Source organism: Manis javanica, chromosome 17 (assembly GCF_040802235.1).
Source record: "Manis javanica isolate MJ-LG chromosome 17, MJ_LKY, whole genome shotgun sequence".
Taxonomy (NCBI): Eukaryota; Metazoa; Chordata; class Mammalia; order Pholidota; family Manidae; genus Manis; species Manis javanica.
In genome coordinates, this window is record NC_133172.1 from 63,661,427 (window position 1) to 63,688,253 (window position 26,827).

The window sequence follows — 26,827 nt, forward strand, 5'->3', positions numbered from 1 at the left end:
ACAGCACTGGCTCCAGGGAGGCAAGAGGGAGGCAGTGCGGCAGGCCTGGGCCTGGGCCTGGGGGGAGGAGGCCCAGCGGCCTGAGCTGGGCCTGGGGCGGACGGCTGGGGCAGAGGTCTGGGATCCCCAGTGGCTCCCACACTGTGCATATGCTGGGCCTCTCCCCAAAAGCCTCAACCCTCTGAAACCTAAAGGCCCCTCCCACCCATGAGGGCATACCGCAGCCTGTGGGGTGGGCTCCTGAGCACACTGCCCACCCTAAAGAGCTGGGACGAGAATACACACTGACCAACTCAGACAGCAGGTGGCAGGGGCCCCAGGTGAAGGGCCCTCTGAGGATGGGCAGGCCCTGTCTGTGCCCTGTGCCATCTGGCTACAGGCCTGCATCTCCTATGCCCTGCTTGCGGGGGGCAGCAGGTGTGGCATCTCCCCTGTCCCGTCCTCCATGGGATCCCACAACGGGCTATGGCCTCTGCTCCCAGACCCTCCTGATGGGCCCATGCCTTGGACTTCACTGTCCAGCCCCCCTGTGGGCAGAGCCCTCTCTGATGGGCGTCCCTGTGTCCATCTGTCTGGACTCCAAGCACACCCAGCGGAGCACACGATGGAGCTGGGCTCTGGGAAGGTGGGGAGAGCTGAGCCCTAAGGGCGGAGAGAGGACTTGCCAGGCAGGGCGGCCACCAGACTGGCGCTGGGGATGGGGGCGGAGCCTGCAGGAGGCGCAGGGACAGGTCCCGGAGGGGATCCTCTGGCGACCCCAGCACCCCCTGCGTGCCCCCCCCCCCACGACGTGGTCCGAAAACAGATTCTGAAGCGAACCAAGGGCTTGTGACGAGAAATGAAACTTGGGGCCCCTTGTCCTTTACCCACGGCCACCAAACCACAGGGAGAGGCCACCACCGCCCGGGGCTCTGCGGGGCCCACGTGGACGCGAGCTCCGGGCCCGACCGCCCCCCTTACCTCGGAGGCCATGGCGGGAGGGGCCCGGCAGCCAGGGCAGGAGCAGCAGGGCCAGCAGGTAGACCAGCGAGAGGGCGCTAACGCGCAGCAGGCAGGCTGCAGGGAGGGAGGGTGTCAGCACGGCCGCGGGGCGGCCACCCCCAGCGCCCCCGCAAGGCGGCGCATCACCCATCACCCGGGAGCGGGCGCGCCGTGTCCTACAGCCCCTCCTATGTGTGCCTGCGGCTCCGGCACATCCGCGTGCGTCTGGGGCACATGCCACCCGCGGTGTCCACACCGAGGTTGTGGCTGATTTTCCTACTTGTTTTCTCCTTTACAATATTTTCTATCTTAAATTAACACACAGCACGATTGGCTTTTGGGGCCCAGCCCTCTGAACCTTAAGTACTGTTGAGCCAGGGTGCCACCGGCCCAGCCCATCTCCCCTCCCGCCTTTGAGAGTCGCCAGGTGCCAGGAGCTTGTTCCCGCCTCCTCTCTCATCAACTCAACACGCCTTCCTGCATGGTGGGTACTTTCCTAAGACTTGTGCAGATGGAAGCTCCCTGGGCAGAGGACAGCGGTGGGGAAGAGAGGGCCTGGCCTGCCCCCCGGAACAGAGGGCTGTCGGAAAACAACAGGAGAAGTATCGTGCGTCCTGATGCAGGGAGCCGGGGGCTCACTGAGCCTTCCTGGGGGGCCCTACACAGTCCCAAGGGGCCAGCAGCTCATGGGCACCACCAGGAGGCCCCAGAGCCAGACCCTCCACCCGCTATACCCCTCAGTCCCAGCCACCAGCAAGTGGGCCCAGGAAGACCCAGCCCTGCCCGCCCAGGCCCAGGAGGACCACAGACGCTGTGGCACCAGACCCACCACAAGTTCATCCACTCTGCAACAACCCCTGTAGCCCGGAGTCTGTCCTGAGCAGAAGGAAGGGCCCCTCTCCTCTCCTTCCCACCACCAGGTACAAGACAAAGGCCCACGCAATCTCCTGAGCAGCTGCCCTCTGCTCCTCAGGCCCCACTGTGAGCTCAGCAGTGACTTGGACCTCCACCTGGCAGTGTCTGGACAGCCAGGGCTGAAACGAGCTGACTGGCACTCAGTTGCAGATGTGGTCACATGGGCATCCAGTGGGGGGCCGATGGCCAAGTGGGGCATGCTAAAAATAAACCAGCCAGGTCGTCTCCCCCGTGAACGGAGCCAGGGAGAGCAAACGCCCTCTGGGAGAGGCCTTCCAAGCCCGGAGGGCGCCTGCCTTCCCCACAGCCTCCAGCTGCCGGGCACGGGCTGGTGGCGATGGCACCTTTCTCCCTCAGGTGGCCCCTTGCAATTCAGATGGGCCTTCACTGGACTCCCGAGAAGGGATGAGGGCACTTGGACCCTAGGGCCCCGGCCAGCATCTGACCCACAGCCAGGCCCACAGCCCCTTCAGGGCTTGGGGGCTGCCCATACCTCCACCTGCCCCGCGTCCTCGCCAAGCCACACCCCATCCCCCTGGTGTCCCTTGGGGGAAGCACAGCCCGGCTCATCGGAGCCCCTCCAAGTCCACCTTCACCAAGCCTGGGACCCGACCAAGAGCTCAGGCAATGCAAGGACGAGACGGGGTGGCAGACAACTCGCCCTCTGGGCCTCGGGTCTCACCCTGCACCACAGGGGTGATCACGGTCCTTGCCAGCAGCGCGGTCAGGAAGGTCACAGTGACCCGCAGGTGTGAGATGCCTGGGCAGGGCCGGGACCCGGGGCTCAGTGCCCCCTGCTGAACCCCAGGCCCTTCTGCCGGCCCAGCAGTGAGGAAACGCCGGGCTGACGTGGGCCTGGGTGGAAGGGCCCAGGCGCTGTCCCACGGACACCGCGGCACTGCACTCCCCTGGAAATCGTCCCTGAAGCTAAGATGTCGCCTCTTCTGGCCACAGCGGTCAGCGCAACTCAAAAGCTAAACTTTTTCAACAATTATGTACTTTCATTAAAAAAAAATCAATCTGATGTGGCCCAAGAGGCAGGAGGGAAGTGCATTTAGAGCAAAGGCACCAAAAGCTCTTTGTTTCCCAGAGCTGTGCGTTCTGGCGACTGCCCTCTGCCTCTGTCAGCCAGCCCCAGTTCGTCCCCAGAAGGTGCCACTCTCCCCTTTTGTACCAGCCTGGAGCGCGCTTTCCCAGCCAGGCGATATCCAGCCAGCACACCTGTCCATCTGCCTGCCCTTCCACCCGCCCATCCACCTACCCTTTCTCTGAGGACCTCTTCTGCAGGGCCCTGCCCAGAGGCACTCGAGTTCCGCCCCGCCAGGGACGCCTAGCTGGGGAGCATGTGTGCCCCGGAGACCATGTTCAAACGCCCATGACAGGCTTCAAATGTGGTGCAGGAGCGGGAAGCTCCAGGAGGCAGGGCACGACCCCGAAGGAGGGCCAGGCTGGCAGCTCTGTGCCCTGCTCTCCTGGCCTGGCTCCTTCAGCAGACCTGGAGGCCAGGCCGGGGACACAGGGAGGCGGTGTGTGTGTGGTGGTGGCTGCAGGATATGGAGAACGCACTGCGCTGTACCCTTAAAAATGGTTCCGATGACGGCTTTTGTGTTCTGTGCATTTTACCAAAACAAAGAGCCTCTGAAATGAGTGAGGGGCTTCAGAAACCAGGAGCGAGAGGCAGGCGCAGCCCCAGCCCGCCCACTGCTGCCGGGAGAGCCCCGAGGTGTGCGGCCCGCACCTCCCCGATGTCTCACTCCAGGCAGAACAGGAGCAAAGACTCTCCCAGAAGCTCCATCTGCCAAAAGCATGAAACTGCAGGCGAGAGGCAGAGGGCAGGGTCGGGGCATGGGCAGCACCTGGGAGGGACTGGCCCTCAGCCCCAGTGTGGGCATGGTGGGCGGGCTGCTGCCAGGCTCTGGGGACGGCACTGCCCTGCTCTGGGGAGGGGGGGCCCGCCATGTGCCACAGCCCACACAAGGTCCACTTTCGGAGTGGCTGACGACACCTCCGGGGTCTTCCTTCCGGCCCCCAGCCTGCCACTCACCCATGTGCACACAGCTGGCCGTGTGGCAGGAGGCACCATCTAGGCTCCGGGGACAGAGTGGAGCTGGAGAGAAAGCTGCGCGCACCTAGGAAGTGGGCGTCCTGCCGACACACGAGGACGCTCCAGCGATCCCAGGGGCCCTGGGGTGTCTCAGGGTACACCCGGCCTGCCAGAGCACGCCAGCTCGCCCAGAGACAGGCTGTGAGGTGGGCCAGCCTCTGTGGGCCTCCTGACCCTGCCAGGCACGTGGCACCTGGACAGTCCTGGAGGCTGGCCCAGGGGACATGAACAGGGAGGGCTGGGCCCGTGGGCTCCCGGCCCCAGTGGGTGGGGAAGGAGTAGGGGCTTAGGCCCCCAGCCCATCATGCCTCTCCCTTAACCAGGGACTGGGATGAGGCGAGGGGCCAGCCAGCAGAGCAAGCGACCCCAGGCCAGCGGGGGAGCCGAGGGGGACCGGCCTCAGCAGCCGCCCTCACACCCCTGCTGTCCCAGTGAGGCAGAGCTTCTCAGAGGGAAGGGCTTTCCTGGCCACTCAGCCGGGCCCCACACCCAGTGCCTTCAGAGCGCCCTATCTGTCCACAGTCCCTGGAGCCACCGAGGGTGCTGGTCTCGGTGCCCTGGGCAGGGCCTCACTGGACCACATGCCAGGGAGGCCCCGGGCATCAGAGCAGGCTGACTGGAGGAGGTGACTCTGCTTCCAGCCTTGAAGGCCAGAGGAGGTTGTGGGGCAGCCCCAGGCTCCAGCAGAGAAGGAAGACGCTCAGCTGGAGAGGAGGTGGGGACCCAAGGTGTCCTAAGAAGTATTGGGCCTGCCCTGCCCAGGCAGCCCCGACCCCCCCACTTTTAGCTGCCTGGGCTGGTGACCTCATGGAGGAAATGCTTTTTCCTGCCAGGAACAATGGGAAGAGAAAGCCGGGCAGGAAAGGGCTCCCTACCGCCAGCACCTCCAGCACATACTTAACCCTTCACAGACCCTACCCACCACAAGCCTGCCGGTGCCCCCTCCTGCAGATGAGGGGATGAGGCCAGAAGAGGCAGAGGCTGCCCTCGTCTAGGCGGGGCCAGGTCAGGAAGGGGGGCAGGTGGGGTCAGTGCAGAAAGCCATGAATATCCAGGACTGCACACCATGCTGTGGGGCGCCCCACGCACACAGTGGCCTTGACCACAGGGGGACGGGCCTGCTGAGGACCCAGGGCACTGCTCAGCATGCGGTTCCTGGGATGTGTCCCCTGAGCCTGGCCTGTGCCAGGTTCTGGGATTCTCTCCACCTTCCCACCCCATCTCTCCTGCAGGAGAGCCGAGCCTCGGTTTCCCCACCTGTAAAGAGGGGTGAACCAAGCCCCACACAGCACAAGGGGCTGAGGGGTCCTCACAGCGACACGGAGGCAGGTGTTTTCAGTGCCATCTGCAGGGCGACCGTAGGCCCTCACTGCAGGTCAGGGGGCAGGAAGGCGGCGCAGGGCTGGGGCGGCACAGGCAGGGCCCTCCCGGGACCGGGACTGATCGGCCAGTCTCCCATGTGAGGCTGAGTCAGCTTCAGGGGCCAGGAGGACAGTGGCCCAGGACAGGGCGAGGCCTGGACGGGGGTGGACATGCCACGGCACCACTGTCACCGTCCTCAGCTCTACTTGGCAGATGAGACGCTGAGTCCCAGGGACCAGCGCTTCCCCAGAAATGGCGCAGATCCAGGTGGCCCAGTGCAGATGGCGGAGGGTGAGGGCCACCCCCAGGCCAGCCCCACAGGACAGCCTGCAGGGGACAGTGGGGCAGGGAGGGTCGGCCGGACGTGCAGGCATGAGGGGCAGCAGGGCGAGAGGCATAGCCAGCAGGGCTGACGTGGGACCTCGGGGTCAGGGCAGAGCTGCCCCCCGGCTGGGGGTGGCCAGGACCTTGGCACACAGAGGAGATGGAGTGGGGGGCAGCCAGCATCACTTGGCCGCCTCCTCCTCCTCCTGTGGGGCGAAGCCCCAGGGCCTGGGCCACAGGTGACTGTCTGGAGGGGCGGCACAGAGCCGCACGAGGGACCGGGACCCTCGGCTGCCCAGCACTGCAGGAGATGGCCCTCTGTACCTCAGTTTCCTCAGTGGGTAAGCAGGAGGGGTGGTAACAGCCCCCCAGGACCCGGCACATAGTAGGAGGGCTACCACGGGCCGGGCCCTAAGGCACTCTGAACACCACAGGCAGACAGCCATCCATGCACATGATGATTCCTCTTAAGAAAGACTAAAATTAAAACAGAAACAGGATGTGTGTATGTAAATGTAGGAAAAGGCCCAGAAGGTCTACACCAAGATTTCGCCACACTGACTTGTGCACGGGGCCTGGGGCCTGAGTGCGAGGCCTCCCTGCTTAGCAGCGAGCTCCCCAAAAGGACAAAGATGGGGGGACACAGATCACAGAAGGGCTGGAGGCAGAGAGGACAGCAGCCACCTGCGTCCCCAGGGCCCCCTGGCCCAGCAGGCACATCTCAGGCCTTCTGCTCCAGGGGAAGAAGCTCCTCGGAGGCCAGCCGGGGCCCGGGGGCGGGAGGCTGAGAGGCCCCCGATGACAGCTGCCAGCACGGGGGTCCTGACCCAAGGCCTGGCCACCCACCCCAGCCCGCTGTCTCTGGGGAACACTCACCCTGCCTTATTTGGCTGGGAGGAGAAAGCCATAAACACTTCCCTGCCAGCTTCTGCCAGGGGTGGGGGCACAAGAAGGGGAGAAAGAAGGGCCGGACGTGGCAGAGGGAGCAGCCGGGCATGGGCTGTCCCCTGCCCTCTGGAGCCGCCCTGGCAGCAGGGCCTTACGCCCCCCAGCACTCGGGCCAACGGAGGGCTTCGACCCATCCCAGAGCGGCCCCCACGCTTGGGGGCAAAGACTGTGGACGGGGTCAGCACTGGCGGCATGGCCTGGTGTCTGAGCCTCTGGCACGTGGGGACCCTGGGAGAGCTTGGGGGTGGGGCGGGAAGTGAAGCCAAGGGGATCTGGCCTGCCAGGCCCCCTCACCCACCACACTGCAACCCAGAACGGCCAGCAGGCCCTCAGCAGCCCTCCACTGCTCATCACTCCATGAAACGTGCTCGGCATACCCACCGAGACCCCACCACACCTTCAGCCAGAAACCACCTTGTTGTGGGGCCTGGCCCCCTGGGCCTCAGTCCCTTCCCAGCTCCGGCATCTGAGGGGCTTTGCTCCACAACACATGGGACAGGCACTGGGGAGGACCGCACACAGCAGTCCCTGCCCCGCCTCGCGGACAGAGCGCGCTGGCACAGGCCGCGGGTGCAGGGAAAATCGGTTTCTGGAGCTCCAAGAACCTCCCACGGTGGAAAAGGGGGTTGCCTTCCCTGAAGTCAGTGGAGGACAGAGGTCAAAGAGCCACATGTGGGCATGTGGGGAGGCCTGGGCACGTGGCTGCTACTTGGAGCCCAGCCACAAGCCGGGTACCATGGAGGGTTCAACTGACACCGTGTCCAGGACCCTCGGCTGGACAGCTCACCTGCCCCACTGGGGGGAGGGTGCCGACAGCCAGGCCCTCCCCACACCACCAGCTCTGTGAAGCTATGGGGAGTGTTCAGGACTGGGGGCGCCTCACGGCCACTGTTGGCCAGGCACTGAGGGACGAGGCACCCCCAGGGGCCTCCCTCAGCCCCGCCCACCCCGCGGGCTTGGACAGCGCCGGGCGGTTCAGAGCCTGACCGGCCTCCCAGCCACACTCAGCCATCAGCAAAGGTGCCCGGCACTGCTGGGAGCCCCCTTTCCCTGCTGGGGACCATTCCTTTCACATCAGAGCTCCAGGACTGGGACCGGGACCCGCTGAGCTCCCCTGGAGAACAGCAGTGGTCAGGGGGCCCACTGTTTGGAAAGTGGGCGTCTGTCAGGTGTCATGTGCCCTGTTTGCCTGAAGGGCAGCACCAGGCCACCTGCCTCAGTGGGAAACTCTTCACACAGAGGCGGCCAGATTCCAGGGTGCGGGTGGGGCCACATTCCACAGGAGGGACCTCCCTGCACAGGGAGCCTCGTGCCCTTCCCACCCCCACCCAGGTCAGGCCTTATCTGCACAGCCATCTCTGTGGACTGCTGCCTGCAGGTCAACAGGCGGGAAGGCCGGGTGTCCAGTATTGGAGCCTTTTATGGACACACCACCACCCAGATGTGGTCTGCACCTGACCCAGGCTGCAGCCTAGGGTCTGGCTGAGGAAGGGGCCACGGCTGGGGGAGGCACAGGTGGGTGACACAGAGCACGCCACAGGGCCCCGAAGGCCAGTGGCTGGCACAGGAAGCCAGCCGTCCCGCCACACATGGGAGTGGGGGGCTGGTGCCCTCCAAGCCTCCCAGTGGGTCAGCCCTGTCCAGGGTCAGCTCTCACTGGATCTTCAGGCCACTGTGCTCCTGGACCCCTGCCACGAAGACCCCCAAGGGGCAGGCAGGACCCCCTGCAGCCTCCAGGAAAGGGGCTCCCAGCTGAGTTGCCCCCAGACTGCGAAGAACAGGCCCCGTGCAGTGACTGGCCATATGGGGTCCTCACTGCACCCCATGAGCACCAATAAGAGGCTGCTGGTGCATGGTACAGATTCGGAAAATGAGTCACAAGGGGCCCGGCCAGACCCCCGGATGGACATCATGGCCTCCCGCAGTCTTCCAGTGCTCCCGGGGACCCAACCCAGGCTGGTTCCGATCACACCAGCTCCTCACAGCCGCTCCCCCCTGCTCCTCCTGACCCATCCCCCAGCGGGCATGCCCCACCACCTGCAGCACAGCCCACACTCGGCCTGCCAGGGCACGGGACCGACGCTCGGCTCCAGGCGAGCAGCCCCCAGACAGGACTCAGGTCGGCAGGTGTCTGGCCATCCCCCGGGGGGGCCCACGGGGGCAGTGCTGAGCAGCGAGGTGAGAGCTCGGAGGGTGGGCCGGTGGGCCTGCCCCCGGGAGCCAGAGAGGCTCTCCTGAGATGGGCACATGAGGGGCTGGGGGGTCCGCTGGGGGGTTCTCCTGAGCATCAGGGGGGAGTGGGGGGAGGGGGCAGGGTGCCGCTCCAGGACCCAGATTTCATTTAAAACCAAGGAGCGGCGCCCTCAGCCGGAGCTGCTCCGCGTTCTGAGGGAGGAGGCCCTCCTGCCCTCTGTGATCCTGAGCGCCCGTGGTCTCTGGGCCATGTGAGGAGAGAGAAAGGGCTTGGTGTTGGGCTCTGGGCAAACAAGAGGCTCTGCGGCCGTGATAGGCTCCCCAGAGGCAGCCTGGCAGAGGCACCTGAAACGGCGGCTGTGAAACAGGGACCCTCCTGAGCTGGGCCACAGCCTGTCCACCCAGGTCACCACAAGCCTCTCCCACGCGCAGAACCCACCCAGTCCTGATCTCCAGATCAGGGGCCTTTCCTGCCCTCAGCAGCCCTACCTGCAGCTGCCCAGGCGCCGGGGCAGGGGTGGCCCTTCAATCCCCCAGCAAAGGGCAAAGGACGGCCGGCACTGAGATTCGAGCCCCAGCAGCCAGCGCAGTGAGTCAGGACGTGGGCCACCTTGGCTGCAGGGCCCTGTTCACACCCTCATGGACCAGACCATCATGTCAGGTGCGGTCGCAGACCCGGCAAAGCGCAGAGGATCAAGGAGCCAGAGGGCTGCCCTTGGGGTGCGCTGTCTCCTGGGGGCACAAAGCCCTCCCAGGAGCCAGCCAGCGGTGCAGCTTAGATGAGTCCCCAGGGAGGCCATCTCCTTGCAGGGAGCATGGGGCTGGAAGTGCCAGAGAGGAAAGGCTAGTGCAAAGGCCCTGGGGTAGCCACGCACAGGGCACTCGCAGGAGACCTGGGAGGGGCAGCCAGCCAGCCGCCCAGCGACATGGCTTAACGAGACACACACAGTCTGGGCCTTGGTCACGGGAGCCTGGACCTCCCTCAGGGTCCCTGCCAAGCAGCAGGCGGCAGTGTTTCCCGTCAAGTTCTTACCATACAGATTTCAACGTGGCCCATACTGCAGAGCTGTGGTCCCCAAAGTGGGGCTGCCGGGCAACACCTGGGAATTTGGTGGCAATGCAGATTCTCAGGCTCACCCAGATGGGTGGGGCGGGCCCGACAGCCTCTGCTGTGGCATACCCTCCGGGAACCCACACTCCAGAAGATCACCTCGAGAGCCGGCAGGAAACAGGCGTGCCGTTTTCCCAGCTCAGACAGAGCAGCAACACAATTACTCACCACCATGCACTCGTCACGGCCTGTCTTCCCACGCGCAGCGTCCAACCTGACGGCATAGCTGGGACCCCCTTGAGGAGCAAAGACCTCCCTTTCTCATTAAGTGCTGGATGGTGGGAGCCACCGTGTCCGCTGGCCCCCAGGCTGCCGCCTCCCTGCAAACCCACCCTCGCCCGAGCACAGAGATGGCGCCTACGTCAGGACTGGCCCTCAGCACCCCGGGCTTCTGAGGAGATTCTGGGCTGCTTGGGCCTTCCAGGGGCCACCCCTGGGGCCAGGGCCACCTTTCCAAATGTAGGGGTCCACGCTGGACATGGTGCACACGTCTCCCCAGCTCTGGGCCCGGGACACAGTGTTGGGGTGCTGACTCAAGGCCCCCGCCCTGTGACTCAGCTAGCCAAGCTCCCAAACCTTTCAGCCTGTCCAGCCTGGTCACAGGAGAACAGGGCCCCTTCCCCAGGACCTCAGGAGGAATGCCACCTGGCCACCCCCTGCTGGCAGGTGCGGGTGGGCCCTGACTTCCCCTCAGCTGAGGGAGCTAGGTGGACAGAATAGGGAGGCCACGTAGGAGGGAGGGTGGCCCTCACTGTGTCCATTTCAGTCCCTGCGCTACCGGCCCCCGGTGCCTGTTTCCCCTTCAGTGAAATGGGACAACAGGGCCCTTGACCCACGAGCATCCTGCTCCCCGGGGATGCCAGCCCCTGCACGGTGCCTGCCCTGAAGGCGTGCCACGAAGGTGTGACTGCGCAAGCACAGCTAGAGGAAGGCCGGCGACAGGTCCTCAGAGCGCTGTCCGTGGACAGCCTGGTTTGTGTCTCCTTATGGGCGAGGCTGCTGAGTTCTGGGTCAGGCCTGCAGATAAGCATGCCCCGTTCCCCAGAAGCAGGCTGGCTGGGGGCCTTACGACGGGCCGGCTGGCTGCGGTGGCTCATTTTATCTGTGGGTACTGCTGGATGGGATTAACATTCGAATCAGGAAATGGGTAAAGCGCAAGACCCTCCGTAACGTGAGTGGGCCACAGCCAATCAGATGGAGGACCCGGGGAAGCAGGGCTTCTCCAGCCTGCTGCCCTGTGGAATTTGGACTCAACATTGCAACATCATCTCCTGCCCGAATTCCCGGCCTGCTGGGCCTCCCTACAAATTTCAGACTTGCCAGCCCCACAGCTGGGTGAGCCTATTCCTTAAACCAAATATTCTCCCTCCCTCACAGGTCTGGGTGCCCGTATAAATACGTGTGTCTGTATACACCTTACAGAAGGTACATCTGTCCACCTACACTCCACAGCTGTGTCTCTGGAGAGCCCTGACTGACCCGCCCAGTTTCCAGGTTCTGCACCGGCCTGCCTGCTTCCAAGGTCTGGGTCCAGACGGCTGCTCTTGACAGCTGTGCAGCTGCAGGGCTGGGGCAGGCAGGGTGCTGGGGGCCCCACACATTTTCTGGAAATTCAACAACTTTGTGAAGTGACCAGGGGAAAAATCAACACTGGCAGCTCATAACAACCGCCTGGCCCCACCCCCGGAAACCAGCCACTGGAACACAAACCCAGCACGCTGCTCTGGGCATCCACACGCAGGGGGTGACCGCACAGTCCTGGCCACGTAGCTGTGGCCTCGCCAGGCTTGACCCCTGGGCTCCAACCGGCCCAGAGTAGGCAGTATTTTCTCCTCTGCGTGGAATGTTGCTGCCCGGCTCATGTGACACTCACCACCCTTCATTTCCAAAAGGTGTTTAGATGCAGAAAAGCACAGAAAGCGATAATAGTTCGTTCCCTCGGGTATCGTCTCTCCAGCCAGGGTGTATTGCAGTGTCTTAAACTTCACTGGCTGAGCTGAACTGCCCTCTGCTTATCTCCCCACAATTCCTCTTCCCTCCTCTAGAAAAAAACACTCAAGAATTTCAGGACATCCTTCCAGGAAATAGTCACTTCTGCGTTCTGGAATTCCATCCTGGGCACTCTGGGGCATTCCAGGCTGGTGGCTGTGGACTGCCTGGAGCCGGAGGAACCAAAGTGACTTCCAAGCACACTGGCCTTCCCAGGCCAGGTCCTGTGCCCACCTCGGAGCTCCACAGGCCCAGGAGCCCACGAGCCCATCTTGGCCACTCCCAGTTCCCAAGAGACCAGAACACAGAGGGCCCGGCTGCTTCACTGAGGTGGACCTGCCGGAGGCACAAGCCTGGAGTCTGGGAAGAGGGTGGAAGGCGGCAGGCCCTGACCCTCAGCAGACGCAGGCCTGGGGCTTTCTCCCTCCATGGACACTGAGGCATGAAGCCTGAGCCCGCTGCCAACTGGCTGAGCAGGGAGGGGTCAGTGTTGCTGGAAATCCCTGCTCTCCACCCACCCACCTACCCACCATCTCTCTCAGGTGCCTGCGGAGGGCAGAGCCACCAACCCCTCAGCCACGGCTCCAGGGCCTTCACTTGGACAGCAAGCCACGGTGAAGTGGGGGGTCCCACGGCTGTCTGCCCACAGAGGAGGGGAGGTCCCTGCAGGTCATAAGCCAAAGCCTCTGGTCAGTGAGTGACAGAGCTGGCTTTAATCGCGGGCAGCAGCCCCTCAGGACTCTGAGCAGGGAGGGGGGCCCAGGGCACTGCAGCTCAGTCCCCAGCTCCTCTCTGTACTCGGGTCCCCCGCAGGACAAGGCCCACACTCCCTCACATGTCCCAACTTTCCCATGCATGCCTAAGGCTCTGTGACTGCTGGACCCCTTCCTAAAGCGTCTCTGTGCCCCGCCCAGCTCTCCCCACCCCAAGTCAATGGGCCCCCAGCCCAGGCTTGCAGAGTGGACCTCGAGCCGCTGCAGTTCTGCAGAGGCACAGCCCGTAGCCCAGGGTCCGCCCAGCCTAGCGGACTCCCAGAGGGCGCCATGCAACCCCTTCCCCATGCTGTGCTCTTGGACCCCCACGGGAGGAGTCCCCAGTGCTAGGGTGCCGGCTCTGGCAGGGAACCAGCTCCCCGGAGGGGCGCAGACGCAACCAAGCAGCCACTTAGGAGCAGAGAGCCTTCCCTGCACCCTGGGGGAGGCGGCGGCCGGGGACAGGGCGGTCCTGGCTAAAGCTATACATTCAGTTCCTGGAAAAAGAGGCATAAGAGCGGGGACAACATTACAGGCTCGCCACCACATCCTGTTTTTATGGAAAACTAATCTAATTCCTAACAGCGAAGCGAGCAGTACATGTCTGCAGGGGTCCCGAGAGGCCGAGGAAGGGGTCCCCACAAGGCGAGGCCTCCCTGGCCCTAAGTGGCAGAGCCTGTGCCCTGCCAGCGCCACTCCCGGCGCAGAGCTGCCCCCCGGCACCGGCCCTCAACCCCCCGTCTCCGGGGACCCCTCCAGGCGGTGAGAGCGGCCAGCCTCATTCGCCCACCATGTGAGCTGGACCCTGCTCCCAGAAGGCCGTGCCAACTTGCTGGAGGGCACCTGTCACCCAGAATGAGCGACTCAGAAAGCGCCAGGGATGCCAGAAGTTTTGAGGACCTACTGCTGGCTCCTGGCCCTGCGGCCACATGACTTGGCTTTGGAATCAGACTGCCTGGGCTGGAGGCCTGGCTCCACTTCTACAGGCTGCGTGGCCCCTCTGAGCCTCAGTCTCCTCACCTGTAAAATGGGGACACCAACCCCAAGTGCCACAGAGGCTGCCGAGCGGGACGCCCCAGGGGAGCTGCTGGCGGGTCAGCACAGGCCCTGACCGCGTGGTCCTGGTGCCGGCACTGCCTCCTTTATTAACCCCAGCACTTGCTCACGCCCACCTGGGGCTGCACTCCTGCACTTCTGATAGCCAAAGGCTCCTCTGGGAGGCACTGGCCAGGGTGTCTCTCCCAAGAGGACAGTTCCTCGAGGCCAGGGACACGCCCCCACAGACACCCTCATGCTGGGGTCCCTTCCCACCCCCCTGCCGGCCAGAGGCACACATCCCTGAAGCCGGGGCCTGGCCGGACCCTGTGGGAGCCCGACTACAGGCTCTGGGTAACCCGACACATTCCCGCGGGAGCATGCCCAGGCCTCCGTGCAGACGCCAGCCTGATGTGGCTGGTGACACAGCCCCATGGCCGACTTCTGGTTCATCCTCCCCAGCTGGGCACTTGCTTATCCTCAAGCTGATTCTGTGGCTCCTGCCCAGGCCCTGTTGGGATCCTAGGGGCTCGGTGGCCATGTGCTAGGCACTCGGGGCCCCACTGTGTTGATCCTTCCGGCAGCCCTGTGCTGAGAGCAGGCAGTTGTCCCAGGAGGCTGAGCCCTGTACCCTGGGGCTTCCTGGCCAAGGCTGGTGACAGGGCAGGAGGTGGCAAGCGGTCCATATGCCCCTCCTCAGGAAGGCACCCGAAAACATTCCCCCCACTGCTGACACGCTGAGCCAGGACAGACGGGGTGGGCGCCCACCACATCAGGGCTCCATGCCATGCGCAAGGGCATGTGGCCGCTGGGGCCACTCCCTTCCTCCGGGACCCTGCCAGCAGCCCACCAAGTTGGCCAGACGGTGCCTCCGCTGCTGTCCTAGCCCTAGACCCGGCTGAATGGGGTGAAGTGCCATCCTCAGTCCCCAGCCCCACCAGGCCCGGCCTCTGCACCTGGTCCCTCACCAGGAGGCCCCTTCAGGCCTGGGGGCTTTGGTGAAGAGATCCTTAATTAAAGTGCCCAGCGGTGGTGGGCACCGCACCCTGACAGCTTCAGGATGATGGGCAGCCCTGTGCTCCAAGAGGCGGTGTTTAAGAGGCCAGTCGTCACACCTAAAGCTAGATCACGGGGTGGGGGGGTGGGGGGGCGGCCCCATCTCCACCTGCATGCAGGGCAACCCCTTGAGGTGCTTCCACCCACGGCACCTGGTGGGTCACCCCAAGGGCCACACAGCCAAGCAGGGCAGGCCCCGCTCCTACAGCACAGAGGGTCCCCAGGGGAAGGGGAGCCAGTGCTGGGCGCCCAGCTCCAGCGGTCCTGCCCCCAGCAGTCCCATTCCAGGAGGTGAAGAGTTCCAGGCTCAGAGAGGCTGAGCAATTTGCCCCAAGGCGCCCAGCAGCACAGCCAGGGCTTGGAGCCGCATCTGACAGGATTGTCTGGAAGGAGGAAGCAAGCAGCAGACCCCCGCTGAGGACAGCTGGGTGAGGAGACCAGTCCCAGTTCACCAGCAGCCGTGGACAAGTGGAGCCGAGCCCCAGGGCCTGCGCTCACACACAAAGTCTCACCCAAGGGTCTGGCGGCCTGTACGGAGCAGCACAGGGCTCCAGATGCTTGTTCCAGGGACCCCACGCCATTGCTGACCCTTGAGAGCTCCTGCCCACATCCCTCAGTCACCTGGTACAAAGGTCTGAAGCTCCTCCGGCCAGATGCACCTGCCTTGCCCTTTGGCAGCACTGCCCTCCCCCACAGGGCCCACCTCATCCCCAAAGCCTCGGCCTGCGGGCCTCCTGAGGACGCCCACAAGGCGTCAGCCCCTTGGAGACCTGCTGTGTCTCCCTGGCTCTGGAATGTACTACAGCCTGCTCAGCCCAGGGTCTTCCGGAGGGAGCCCCCTCTGGGGGCAGCAATGACTCCTCTAACTGCCTTGTGCCCTTGGGGTCGGGGGCCTCCTCCCTGCTAGGTCCCCAGATCCACAGCAGGCTTCCAGGGCAGCATCCCCCACCCTGGCCCTGGTGAGGAACTTGGCTTCCAGCCCTTCACCCCTTCCTCTTGCCAGGAAACTGAGAGGAGGTGGGGCAGGAGCCCCCCAGTTTAAGATGAGAGGGACACCCTCAAACAGGGCACTGTGGGATGGGAGGCTTGCCCACCCAGTTTGGGGGCTGGGGGGAGAGATGAGGGGGCAGGGAGGGGCCTGACACACTGTGAGCAGGGCAGGGACTCTCCATGTGGGGCCAAGAGCCAGGCCTCACTCTGGAAGAATGGAGGAAAGTCACCCCCACCCCCCAAAGCTGGAGCGTCTCCACCTGCACACCAGGGGTCGAAGGCCACTCCGGAGGTTCCCCAGAGTGTGATAGGGCTGGGCCTGATGGACGGCCAGATGCTGGCAGGTGGGTGCCACCTTTTGCTGGGCCTGGCTACTGTGCGCCCAGCATCCCTCTGGCTTCCATGGGCAAAGGACAGAGGGACACTGGACCCCAAGCTCACTACCCACCCTCCAGGGCCTCAACCCCGCATGGAGCTACCTCCGGGCCAGACAATGCTCTGACGTTCTGCCTCTGTGCTGGCTAGTATCACTCTCATGATGTCATGTTACCTGTCCATTTGCCAGAATGAGGAAACTGCGGCAGGAAGGGTCCCTGACAAGGACGCAGAGCAAACGAGCACAGGTACCAGCTCCCAGGGCAGTAAGGCTGCCCCACGGGGGCCCCCACAGGCGCCACCCTGGGCTAGCACAGGGCCTCTGTCCCTGATCACCCACATCCCCACAAGTCCCTTGGTACCACCAGCCCCCGCTTCTGACCTTCGGAGATTAGGGCCCTTTGTGGCCACGTCTCCCAGGCCAGGAAGGTCTGCGCTCTCTGATAAGGGCTGGGATGCACTCCTGCAGCGGGATAGGATGGTCACCAGGCAGGGCTCAGAGCCGGCAGGGTGGGCGTGCCCTCCAAGACCCTGAGCATCAGGGAACCCAGCCTCCAGCAGTAGCATGGGACACTGCACGGCCTCTGCCAACGCCCACTTCCCTGGCCACATAAGAGCAGCAGCAAGGGAAGGAGCGGGCAGGGAAGACGGACCCACTCCCCCACCTGGCCTGTGGGGGCAAGCAGCACCTGCCCACAGGGCATGAGGAAACAGGCCCAGCTGGGCCGAGGATGGAGAGGAAGCAGGCAGTTAGCACGGCCGAGCGAGGTGCCATCTGGACACAACAAGGCCCACGGCCTAGGCGGTGCTCACTGGGGTGCTCATTGGGGAAGAATGGAGGAAAGTCACCCCCACCTCCCGAAGCTGTGGCGAGAGCGAGGTCCACACAGGGCTCCCCAGAGGTCCAACACAGAGGGCCAGGCTGTGCCCATGTCAGCAAGTGTGGGCTTGGCAGTCCAGCTCCAGGGAGTTTGCCTGGGGAGGGGCAGGTGGCACACAAGATGCTCATGTGTCCTTGGGAGCAACAGGGGACAGGACGTCGGGATACCCAGACCATCACTTGCCACAGCTGAATGGCGCCCAGTTCACCAGCAGGCAGCCCAGCAGAGGCCACACAGCAGTCCCAGCCATGCAGGCACTCAGAACAGGAGCAGGCAGGCGGCAGTCCTGGGGGGACCAGAGAGGGGCAGGGGGCAATCAGGAGACCCCTCTCAGGAAGCACTGAGGCTGCCACACACCAGGCTGCCACGCTGCCAGGCCACGGCTGCTGCACCACGGAGTGCCCTCAAGCTGACGCCAGCAGGGGAACGATCAGAACCAGTGAGCAGCTGGGACAGAGCTGGCATCTGGGGTCCACGGGGAATCTCCACCAGCCGCAAGTCAAGACAACCCAACTTTTAGAAGTGAGTGGAGACCTTTGAGACCCATCACAGAAGACGTCAGAGGTCACCAGCAGCGGCGGCAGTGCTGCGGATCACGGTGCAGAAGACACGTGTCAGGCCAGAACCGGCCGAACCTGGCCCTGCGCCCAGCCCTGCCCGCCAGCCAGAGGCAGAACCTCGCGCCGCAGCCCCGCCCCCTGGGCCCGCAGCCCCGCCCCCTGGGCCCGCAGCAACGCGCGTGCGTAGGCGTGAATGCAATCGAAGTGTGTGCCCGCCGAGAAGGGAGGAACTAGCAGCCTCACCGAACCAACAGAACAGACGGACCATGTGTCAGGGGCACACGGACGGCCCAGAACCGGCACTGGAGGGCCGGCGCTGCGCGGGGACCGCGATCTCCCTGCCAGCCTGCCGGGGGCCTGTCCCCACACGGAGGCCCCGCAGGAGGGGCGACATACGCGCGGCACAAAGCCCGGTGCCCGCATGCCCCCACGGGTGCTCGTCCTGACGGCCACCCCGTCCCAGGCCACCCACGGGCGGGAAAGAAGGGACTGGGCAGACAGCTGAGTCAGGGCGGCCGCCGCGGGCTTCCTCCCCCTTTTAAAACCTCCCTTTAACGTTCTGTAAGTATATGTCGGTGTAAGTGGCACTTTAACAGTAAACAGGAATCCAGTAAAGGGAGGGAGTGACTGAGGGGCGGCTCTCCCCCAGAGGGTCACCTGTCCGGACGCAGCTCTCCCCTTCGGTGGCCCCTGCAGGCCCCAGGACTCTGTTTCCATAGCACTTTTGTTCTGTCTTCCCACAGAGGATCCCCGGGAAGGGTGCCTGAAGGCAGGGGCCTCAGGAGAGCAGGGAGAGGCAGGCCTAACACACCTGGGCCCCGCAGGCCACAGCCTTGCCAGCCACAGCCCCTGCGAGGGGCAGCTCCTCCCCACCGCCCCTGCCTGCCCCCCGACAGTGGCCGCCGGCGCTTGGGCCCATTGCAGCCACCCATTTGCTGGCAAAGAAAACCGCAGGAGGCGACTGAAGAGGCCAGGCCCTCTTTAGCCTGTGCTGGGATGGAGAAGTGGCCCAGCTATATATACTCATGGAGAAAAACAGCAGGCAGATTGCAGCCTGGAAAACAGCCGGCCGTTAAGAGGAAACCTAGCAATTAAGTTTTTAAAACACACCAGAAAATTGACCCACCCACTCAGCAAGGCCCCCAGAGGCCTGCAGGGATGTGGGTGGCCTGAGGGTGCCCTAGGGTCACTGGGGGCTGGTCTGGGCACAGAGCACTGCCCCTCAAGCTCCGGGCAGCTCTCCCAGCGCCCGCCAAATACAGGCCGCAGCCTTGCTGCTCATTTGCAGAACGGGGGCTCCTGACCCCCACCTGCCCCCAGAGGCATTGCACACGGGCAGTGCTGTCTGCAGTCCAAAGACTTGGAGTGACAAGACCGCCCGAGTGGGCACATGGAGACCGAGGACGCCGGCCAGAAGGCACGGAGGGGCTGTGGCGGCACACACAGCAGATACTTCTGCTTCGGCCAGAGCAGCGGCTGGGAAACGCCACCCTCTCCCACAAACCAGGCCTCCTCATGAGCACAGGGGACCTGCAGGCTTCAGGGCTTCAGAGGAAACATAATCTTAACCGACTGAACTCCCAAGTCTTATCAAAGGCATTCATTTTACTTGTGTAATTAAAGCAAAATAAAAATTCAAAGCAGGTCAGCGGCATCAAGCCTCAGGTCCTTCTAGCTCCGCCACCGCCCCCCCCCCCACCAGGCCACCACCATGGGACTGAAGCCTAGAAGGAAATGCAGCACTCCCCCCAGCACCCCTATCCACTAGGGCCCCCACCCAGCCCCTTCGAGGGGCAGAGGGCCCCACCCTGGGAGCTGTGGCTCTATGGCTGCCTTCTTTGCCCCCTCCCCAGCCTGGCCACCACCGTCTCTCCCTCCAGCAGACGGGGCCCCGCCTGGCACTCGCCCACCTGCCCAGCCTCGCCTTGTGTGTGGCATCAGTTGGGGACCCCTTTCTGTATGGCACTATTTGTGGCACTGTTTCTTTCCCATCTGTGCTCAGTAGCACAGTGCTGCAATGAATACACACAGCAAGGGTCTTACAGAACCCAAACCCTGGGGGCTGGGGGGACTCAGTTGTCTCTTTACAGCTGTGAAAGCCTCAGCCTGGTTATGAAGGCAGAAGGATGGGCCCCAGCCACCCCACCCCTGGCCCTGGACCAGAACCTAGGCCCCTGGCTCCTGCGCAGAGCAGTCCCGCGAGGCCTGGACCAGAGACTGCTCGAATGAGTTTGGGAGAAGGGAAAAGTTCCCACGGGAGCATACAGGAGCCGGGCTGCGCACGCGTGGTGTGTGGTGGACGGGTGGTGGGGGCCAGGCTGCTGGCACCCTTGGCCCTGGGCTCCTCTCCCGGTTCCTGGGAACTGCCTGCGGCTGGCTGGGCAGCCCTGTGTGCACAGGGCCCCAGTGTCAGGCGGCCCCTTCCACACGGCTCCCTGGAGGCCCGACCCGGCCAGCCAGCCACTGGCTGCCAGCGCCTAGGCCAGCCGGTTGGCACATCTGGGCAGGCACTCTAGGGCTGCCCGCCCACCAGGATTCCGCGTGGGAGGGCTGCCCCACCCCACCCCCATCTGGAGCTGTAGAAACCAAGAGATCAGAGACCTGGGAGCGGCCTGCAAGCTTTTATTGCCTCATTTACAGGTGAAGAAACTGAGACCAGAGAGAGAGAGGTGAGGGCGCAGCACATTCAGAGCAGGGCAGCGGCAGCCATCCACAGACCCTCCTGAAAGGCTGGCCAGGCCCCAGCTCATCCTCCCGCAGCTAACGTCCTGCCAGCAGAACGAACAGGCTCACCTGCCCTGGGAGGGAGGGCCGGGAGCTCACCCTCAGCTTCACCCCGACACAGCTGTGACGACTCACCCCAGCCAGCAGGTTCCTCACCCAGGAAACAGGCTGAACTTGGAGCAGTTCAGAGGTCAAGAGTGGCCCAGAGGTAAGGCTAGGGGCAGGTGGTCCTGCCGGCCCCTCACCTCTCCAGGACAGCCCCGGGCTGAGGGGCAGGGCTGAGGGCCACCCTGTTCCCTGGAGGAAGTCCGGGACAGCTGCTGGAGGGTCTGGTGCCCGGCCGGCCAGTGCTGCCCAGTGACCTGCAACCGTGAGGCTTCAAGACTTTACCACAAAGAAGTGAAAGACTGCTTTGGGAGCAGGAAGAAAAAATCTACATAAAATAGAATCCACGTGAAAATGTCTATATATTTCCAAAACAGGTAACAAAGAAAAGGCCAACCAACATTTGGCTGAGTTCTAATGAACAGGGGCCTTCTCCAGAGCGGTCAGGAGAGGCTTCCTGCAGCAGGAGGCTCACAGTAGCTGCACCCAGAGCTGATGGCCCATCAAGTGGAGGAAAGGCCACCCTTCTTCCTCTCCATCTCTGAGCACTGAAAGCAAATTTAGTGCCCTGTCAGAAGGGGAGGCACCGCCCAGGAAGCAGCCCTGGGGCCAGGACCCGGGGGCACTGCTCCCACCCCAGCCACGAACTTCCTCTGCAGGGCCCGTCCTGGCTGCCAGTGGGATGAGCGCCTTGGGGTGAACACAGGCACCCCGTCCTCAGTCCCTGGGCAGACCCAGCCCCGCTCACACACACACACACCACCCCAGGGTCCTGTCACCAGGGCACCTAGGACCTGCTGACTCATTCAGCCTTACTAGGGCTGGCAGGGAGCCGGCACCCCTTCCCCAAGGCCGCGGAGGAGAGCGGGACCATCAGCTCCACGGCCACTGGGCTCTGGGAGTCCTTCTTGCCGGGAACACAGCACAGCGTGGCCCGAGGGGTTACTTTGCGAAGGCTGGGCTCTTAGACCCGCACTGCCACCGGCCTGCCGTCCCCGAGCCCTATCCTCTGGCGGCCTCCCTGCTAGTGCGCCAAGGCAATGGTGCTGAGAAGAGGAAGCGGCCCCTCTCAAAAGGGCAGCACTCCCCAGTAACCATCAGTCTGGCGCAGGTGGTGTCCCAGGGCGCAGTGGGCATCCTCCCGTCAGGAGGCAGGCTGCCGTCCTGTGTCGGTGACGTGGTTACCAGTCCGCCCACCTGCCTTCTGGGAATGTTCGTTTCTGGCTGCCCCTGTTTGGTCAAGAGGCACAAGTATGGCCTGTTCCTCAGTAATTACAAAACGCGCTGCCCTGACATCTCTCTAGAACTTCCAGCTCTGGGACCTGACTCCCAGAGCTGCAGGGATGACAGGTGAGCCACGTGAGGCCTTTCCCTGGGCAGGCTGGGGGTGCAGTCAGGCTTTTGGGGTAGTAATCCTGCATGGGAAGTGGCGGGAGGCACCTCGGGGTGACTCAGACTCTCACGGCAGCCACTGCCTAAGCCAGCTCAGGGTGCACATCTGCCTAATGTCTGCTGAAGGCCTTACCCAGCACCCACACCTTGCTCCCAACACACTGCAGAACTAACCGTCTCAGCCAAGGCTTATCGGAGTGAGAGGGCGCCCAGAAAGCAGAGCACAAACCTTCCACCTCCTGCTGGGCAGCTGGGCCTTGCCATCAGCAGGGTGTCTAGCGTTCCTCATCCCTCGGAAGCAGCCCATGCCCAGGCCTGGAGAGCCGGGGCCGGAGTCTCAGGTGTCACCAGACAGGGCTCTCACCCATGCTACACCTCCCTCCCCCAAAGCATAAGAAAAGCTGAAGGCCAAGCCCCACACCCAGACGAAGAATCAGTGTGGGCATAGGCCCGGACATCAGGTTTTTAAAAATTAATAGACTATTTTGGGAGCAGTTTTAAGTTTACAGAAACACTGAGAAACGTGTAGAGTGAATTAGTCATCAGTATGCGAAATGCTCTCCAGGTGATTCTAACTGGGCCCAGCTGGAACCCCTGGCCGGTACCACCCCCCGCCTCCAGAGAACGAGAGACCCCTGATCACTCAGGTGGGGGGCAGCCAAGAGCCAGACAGTCCTGGAATGAGACCCTTGACTTAATTAACTCTTGGTGTCAACCTAACCCTCGTACTGAACCTGCCCTGCCACTTATTTTGGTACAATCCACCAGCTAGGAGTGGTTTTTACATTTTTTAATGGTTGGAAAGCATATCAGAAGAGTGTGATGTGAGAATATTTATTTACACCTGGTCCATTACAGGAGAAGCTTGCCGACCCTGCACGAGGTGCACCAGTGGGAGGAGGCACCCTCCAGGAAGGAGTCCTAATTTTCTTCCCATCTGCAAAGGCCAGGCTGAGGCGTGGTGCACAGTGACAGAGGTGAGCCTGTGCCTTTGAGAGCTTACCCGCCCCCTCCCTGGCTTCTAAGTCTGACCTCCAGCTGGGTCTGTCCAATGCGTTTGCACGCTGGGCTTTCTTGAGGCAGGAGGAGGCAGACAGGCCACCACAGCGCACAGCCCAGATGGCCCTGTGCCCCGGGCAGATTCCGCATGCTTCTGTCCACACAGGGCTGACTCAGACCCTCCCCTCCAGCCTCAATGGTTTTCATTGATTCCTGTCCTGAACATTTTCCGGTATCCCCACCTTTCTCTGTTATAAATCAAAACACAGTCCGTCTGGGAGTTGCAGCGCAGCCTGCTGACCGCCCCCCCCTCCAATTCCTGGGCCACTGGGAGCCTGCTCCCACCCACAGCAGAAGTTGGCAGAGGCCTACCTGGAGCGATTTAGCAGGCTTTCAGAATAAACCCACACAAACACACGGCCCGACAGACTTCCACCCTAGTCTCACAATGCGAACCGCTCCTTGTTTCCGTGAGTTAATGTGATCAGCCTGCTTTTCCAGCTCACACCCAGCAGAGACAGTCCCCGTGGAGGGCGCCAAGGGCCAGGCAAAGGGCGTTATGAGCCCTGGGCACTATGCCCCGGGCACAGGGAGGCTGGGAGGGGTGCAGGTGGGAGGTCTTTGCGCCCTGAGAACCACTACGACCTGACTTCCGAAGGGGCACCGACAAACGGGCAGGCAGGGGACCCTGCACCCTGGAGCCTCCTGGGGCGTTCCCTCCCCCGGCCCCGGGCACAGCTGGCCAGGCCCCTCCCGGAGCCCTAGAGACCAGAGGGGTGAGCCAGGACGGGGCAAGGGCGGGGAGCAACCCCAACGCTTTTTTCCAGGTTAAGCCTGTCCCAGTCCGGCTGCGCGCGGGGAAGGAGAAGGGTGGGGGGCCGGGCCCAGGCCACCGCCGTTAGCTCTGCTCCGGAGGTTCCAGATCAAACTTATCCAGGCAGGAAGCCCGCCTTCTCCCAGATTGGTTAGGAAGTCATGATGCAATTTGCGCTTTTCGTTTTTTTTTTTTTTTTTTTTGACACGATAGAGAAAAAGAGATCCGCGCCCCCTCCCCACCGCTCCAGCCCTTCCCCGAGGGCAAGCAATCCGGTCCCGGTGACCCGACCCCGCGCGCCCCGCGGAGGCACCGGCGGCACTCGCCGGCCCGCACCCGAGGGTGCCAGGGTGCCAGCTCCCCTCCCCGCCTCACCCTCCCGGCCCGGCGCTCGGACGGGGGCCCCGGCCGCCCGGCGCTCTCATGCCTCTGGAATGCGGGTGCCGAGGGCCGCGCGTCCCGGGAAACTCCGCGCCGCCCGCGCACGGCCCGCCTCTCCGGGAAGTGGGGAGCGGGGACGCAGCCCCCGGCCCGGCCCCGAGCCCGCCCCCACTCACCAGCCAGGAGCGCGAAGGGCAGCAGCAGCCAGTAGAGGACGGCGCCGAGCACGTGCGGCTCCATGCCCGGGGGGCCCGCCGGAGGTCGCTCTGCCGCCGCGGCGCTACGGGGCGGCGCGGGGCACCCGGAGCGGGCGCGCCATGGCGCACTGGGCGGGTCGCCGCACGTGCCGCGCGTAGCGGCCAGCACCCCGGTGGGCCGGCAGGGCCCCGAGCGCCCCCGTGCTCCCCTCCTCCTCCTCGGTCCGGGTCTCGCCGCGCGCCGCCGGTGTCGACGGTCGGGGCCCGCGCCCGCTCCGGTGGTAGCCTTCCCCGCGGCGCGGCGCAGCTCTCGGCGGCTCGCGGAGGCCAAGCAGGGCCGGACGGTTGCTCCGCGCCTCCCTCCCTCCTGCTCGGCCCGCGGGCATTTATAAGCTCGGCCCCCGCCCTCCGCAGCGTGCCCGCCCCCGCGCTTCCCCGACGGCCCGCGCGCCAGGACACCCCCTCCGCGGCTGCACGCGGCTCGCGCGCCCCGCCGGCCCTCCGGGTCTGGGCCAGCAAACCGGCGGACTGGAGACCCCTGTCCAGGGCACGCCCCCGGGAGACCCCCACCCCCGCCCCAGGCTTTGGCGCCGCTGCTCGGGGTACGCACGGGGGTGAGCAGGCGGCGCTTCTCCGGGCGGCCCCAGACAGAGCGTGTGGTACAGGCTCCCCAACGCCTGGCTTCCCGGGCAGCGCCCCACGCGCCACTGCGCCCCGCGTGGCCCCGGCGACTTTCGGTTTGCTCCAGGAGACATGAGGGCGCAGCGCCCTCTGGGGACCGTAGGGAGGCCGAAGTCGCCGCCCAACGACCCGCGGAAGCCAGGGCTAGCCGGGCTTGGGGGCCACCTCAAGTCACGCCTGCCACCACCATCAGCTTTGCCTTGATCATTTTGCCATAGGACAGCAGTGATAACAGCCAGACCATCCACCCAGGCCTGTTCCCCGGGTGGGCAGGCCAGAGTCTGAGTCCAGGGTGTACTGGGCACTTTACCCAGGCCACCTTTTTGGCCTTTGCTACCCTTGAGGTGGGCTGAGGAAGGGGTAGGCCCCATAGTGTAAGAGGCAGAGCCCACTTGGGTGTGGCTGGACCCCTGGCCCGGGTCTGGACCTCGGCTGCATAAGGGACTCCGCTCCACGCAGGCTGACTGATGCCAGGGGGAACACAGGCCCAGACCTTCAAAGTCTTCTAAAGCCAGCAACGCCAGCTTCCGTGAAGCCTGGTGGTTAAATGCCGCCTGCTTTTCTGCCTGCCTCCCGCCTGCCTGCTCCTTCCTGTATTAGTTTCTGGCTGGAGTCGTGTCTGACCCTGGACTTTTTCTAGACCCTTTTGAGACTTGTAGCCTCAGCTTTCCTCCCCAAGGCCAGAGCCCAAAGGAGTCTGGAGACATGGGGTCCAGCTTACTGGGAGTCTCCAGAACCCCTGAAAATGCTGCCTGTTCCCAGCCCCTGGCAGAGACAGCTGGGGCCACCCTCAAGGTAAGGCCCAAAACTGGCTGCCTGGGGCTGTCCCCTGGCAGGGGCATGGCCAGGCCCTCTGAGCAACATCATCAACAGAGAGGACCCCAAGGACAGCCATGCTGGCTCCCCTGGCTTTGAGGTATCCCTGGGGAGGCACCCCTCCCCTCTTCACCTGGGAAGGGCTATGAGATATGAAGTCGTGAATGTCAAAGCAGGCTGGGAAGTAACGTGCACAGCGGGGCTTCCACCTGCTTTGAAGGGATGGTCCCCATGGCCACTAGCCCCAGCTCCGGCCACCAGACTCCCCCCACCTACCTGAGGATTCTCTCAGGGTGAAATCCTGCCTAGACACACCACCTTCTAGTGAGGTGCCCCAGTGTCAGAAAACAGGCTCCTCCAGTGGGAGGAGCCCAGGCAGGCACCCCAGTCTCTATGTGAGGCCCTGCACACCACTGCCCTTCTCTGGGCTCTGCCCTCTAGGGTAAAATAAGAGGACCGAGGTCAGTAACCTCTGAGCTCCCCACTCCAACATTAGAGGGCTCTCAGGGACACTCTGCTCTAAGCCAGCAGTCATCACATCCCACACAGGAAGGAAGAGCAGCCTGAGCCCCCATCCTCGGGAGCTTCACGTGGGGAGTAAGACAACCTTGTTTGCATAGAAGGTTTAAACGCAAACAGAAGTTGAAAAACCTCTCCTTCTGAGGCTTAGGATACAAGACTTTGACCCTTTCCCAGAAGCATGGTGTGAGGGGGAGAGGCAGGAGGACATGGGGTGTGGCACCCGGGAGTGGGCAGGTCCAAAGCCCCCAGATCTGCAGCTCTGCTGATTGGCAGTGCTTCCCACCCTCCCATCTGGCCCTGAAATAGTCACTCCAAAGAGAACCTGTCTTGCAGGTGCACCTGCAAAGGAACAAAGGTACAAAGGTATGTGTCCAAGAATTGTAACAAAGACTGCAAGAAACCTAACTGTCTGCCCCCAAGAGAGGTTAAGTACAATGTATCCGGCAGCAGAGTAGAAACTCTCTGTATCAACATGGAACAATCTCTAAGATACAATACTGCAGTTGGGAAAGGCCCACTGTACCCCCAGGCCTTGCAGCTACTGCATCTCTGGGAGGGCAGGCAAGACAGGGCCAAGCAGAGCACAGGGGGTGGAGGGAAACTTACAGCAGGGGAAACAC

At 63.7% G+C, this 26,827-nt stretch overlaps 1 protein-coding gene across 6 annotated transcripts in view; it reads right to left on the minus strand.

The window, feature by feature from the left end:
- The window catches only part of PIEZO1 (piezo type mechanosensitive ion channel component 1 (Er blood group)), a 49,360-nt gene extending 24,105 nt beyond the window's left edge, over window positions 1-25,255 (minus strand). For 3 of the 6 annotated variants that reach the window (XM_036993873.2, XM_036993872.2, XM_036993870.2), the window contains exons 1-2: window positions 24,799-25,255; window positions 961-1,056 (exon numbers count right to left, since the gene is read on the minus strand). In XM_036993873.2, coding sequence (XP_036849768.2) covers window positions 961-1,056; window positions 24,799-25,240 — 538 coding nt within the window. In that variant the 5' untranslated portion in view covers window positions 25,241-25,255. The other 3 variants (XM_036993874.2, XM_036993875.2, XM_073225968.1) reach the window with 3 other exon arrangements.
- Window positions 25,256-26,827: the final 1,572 nt, after the last annotated feature.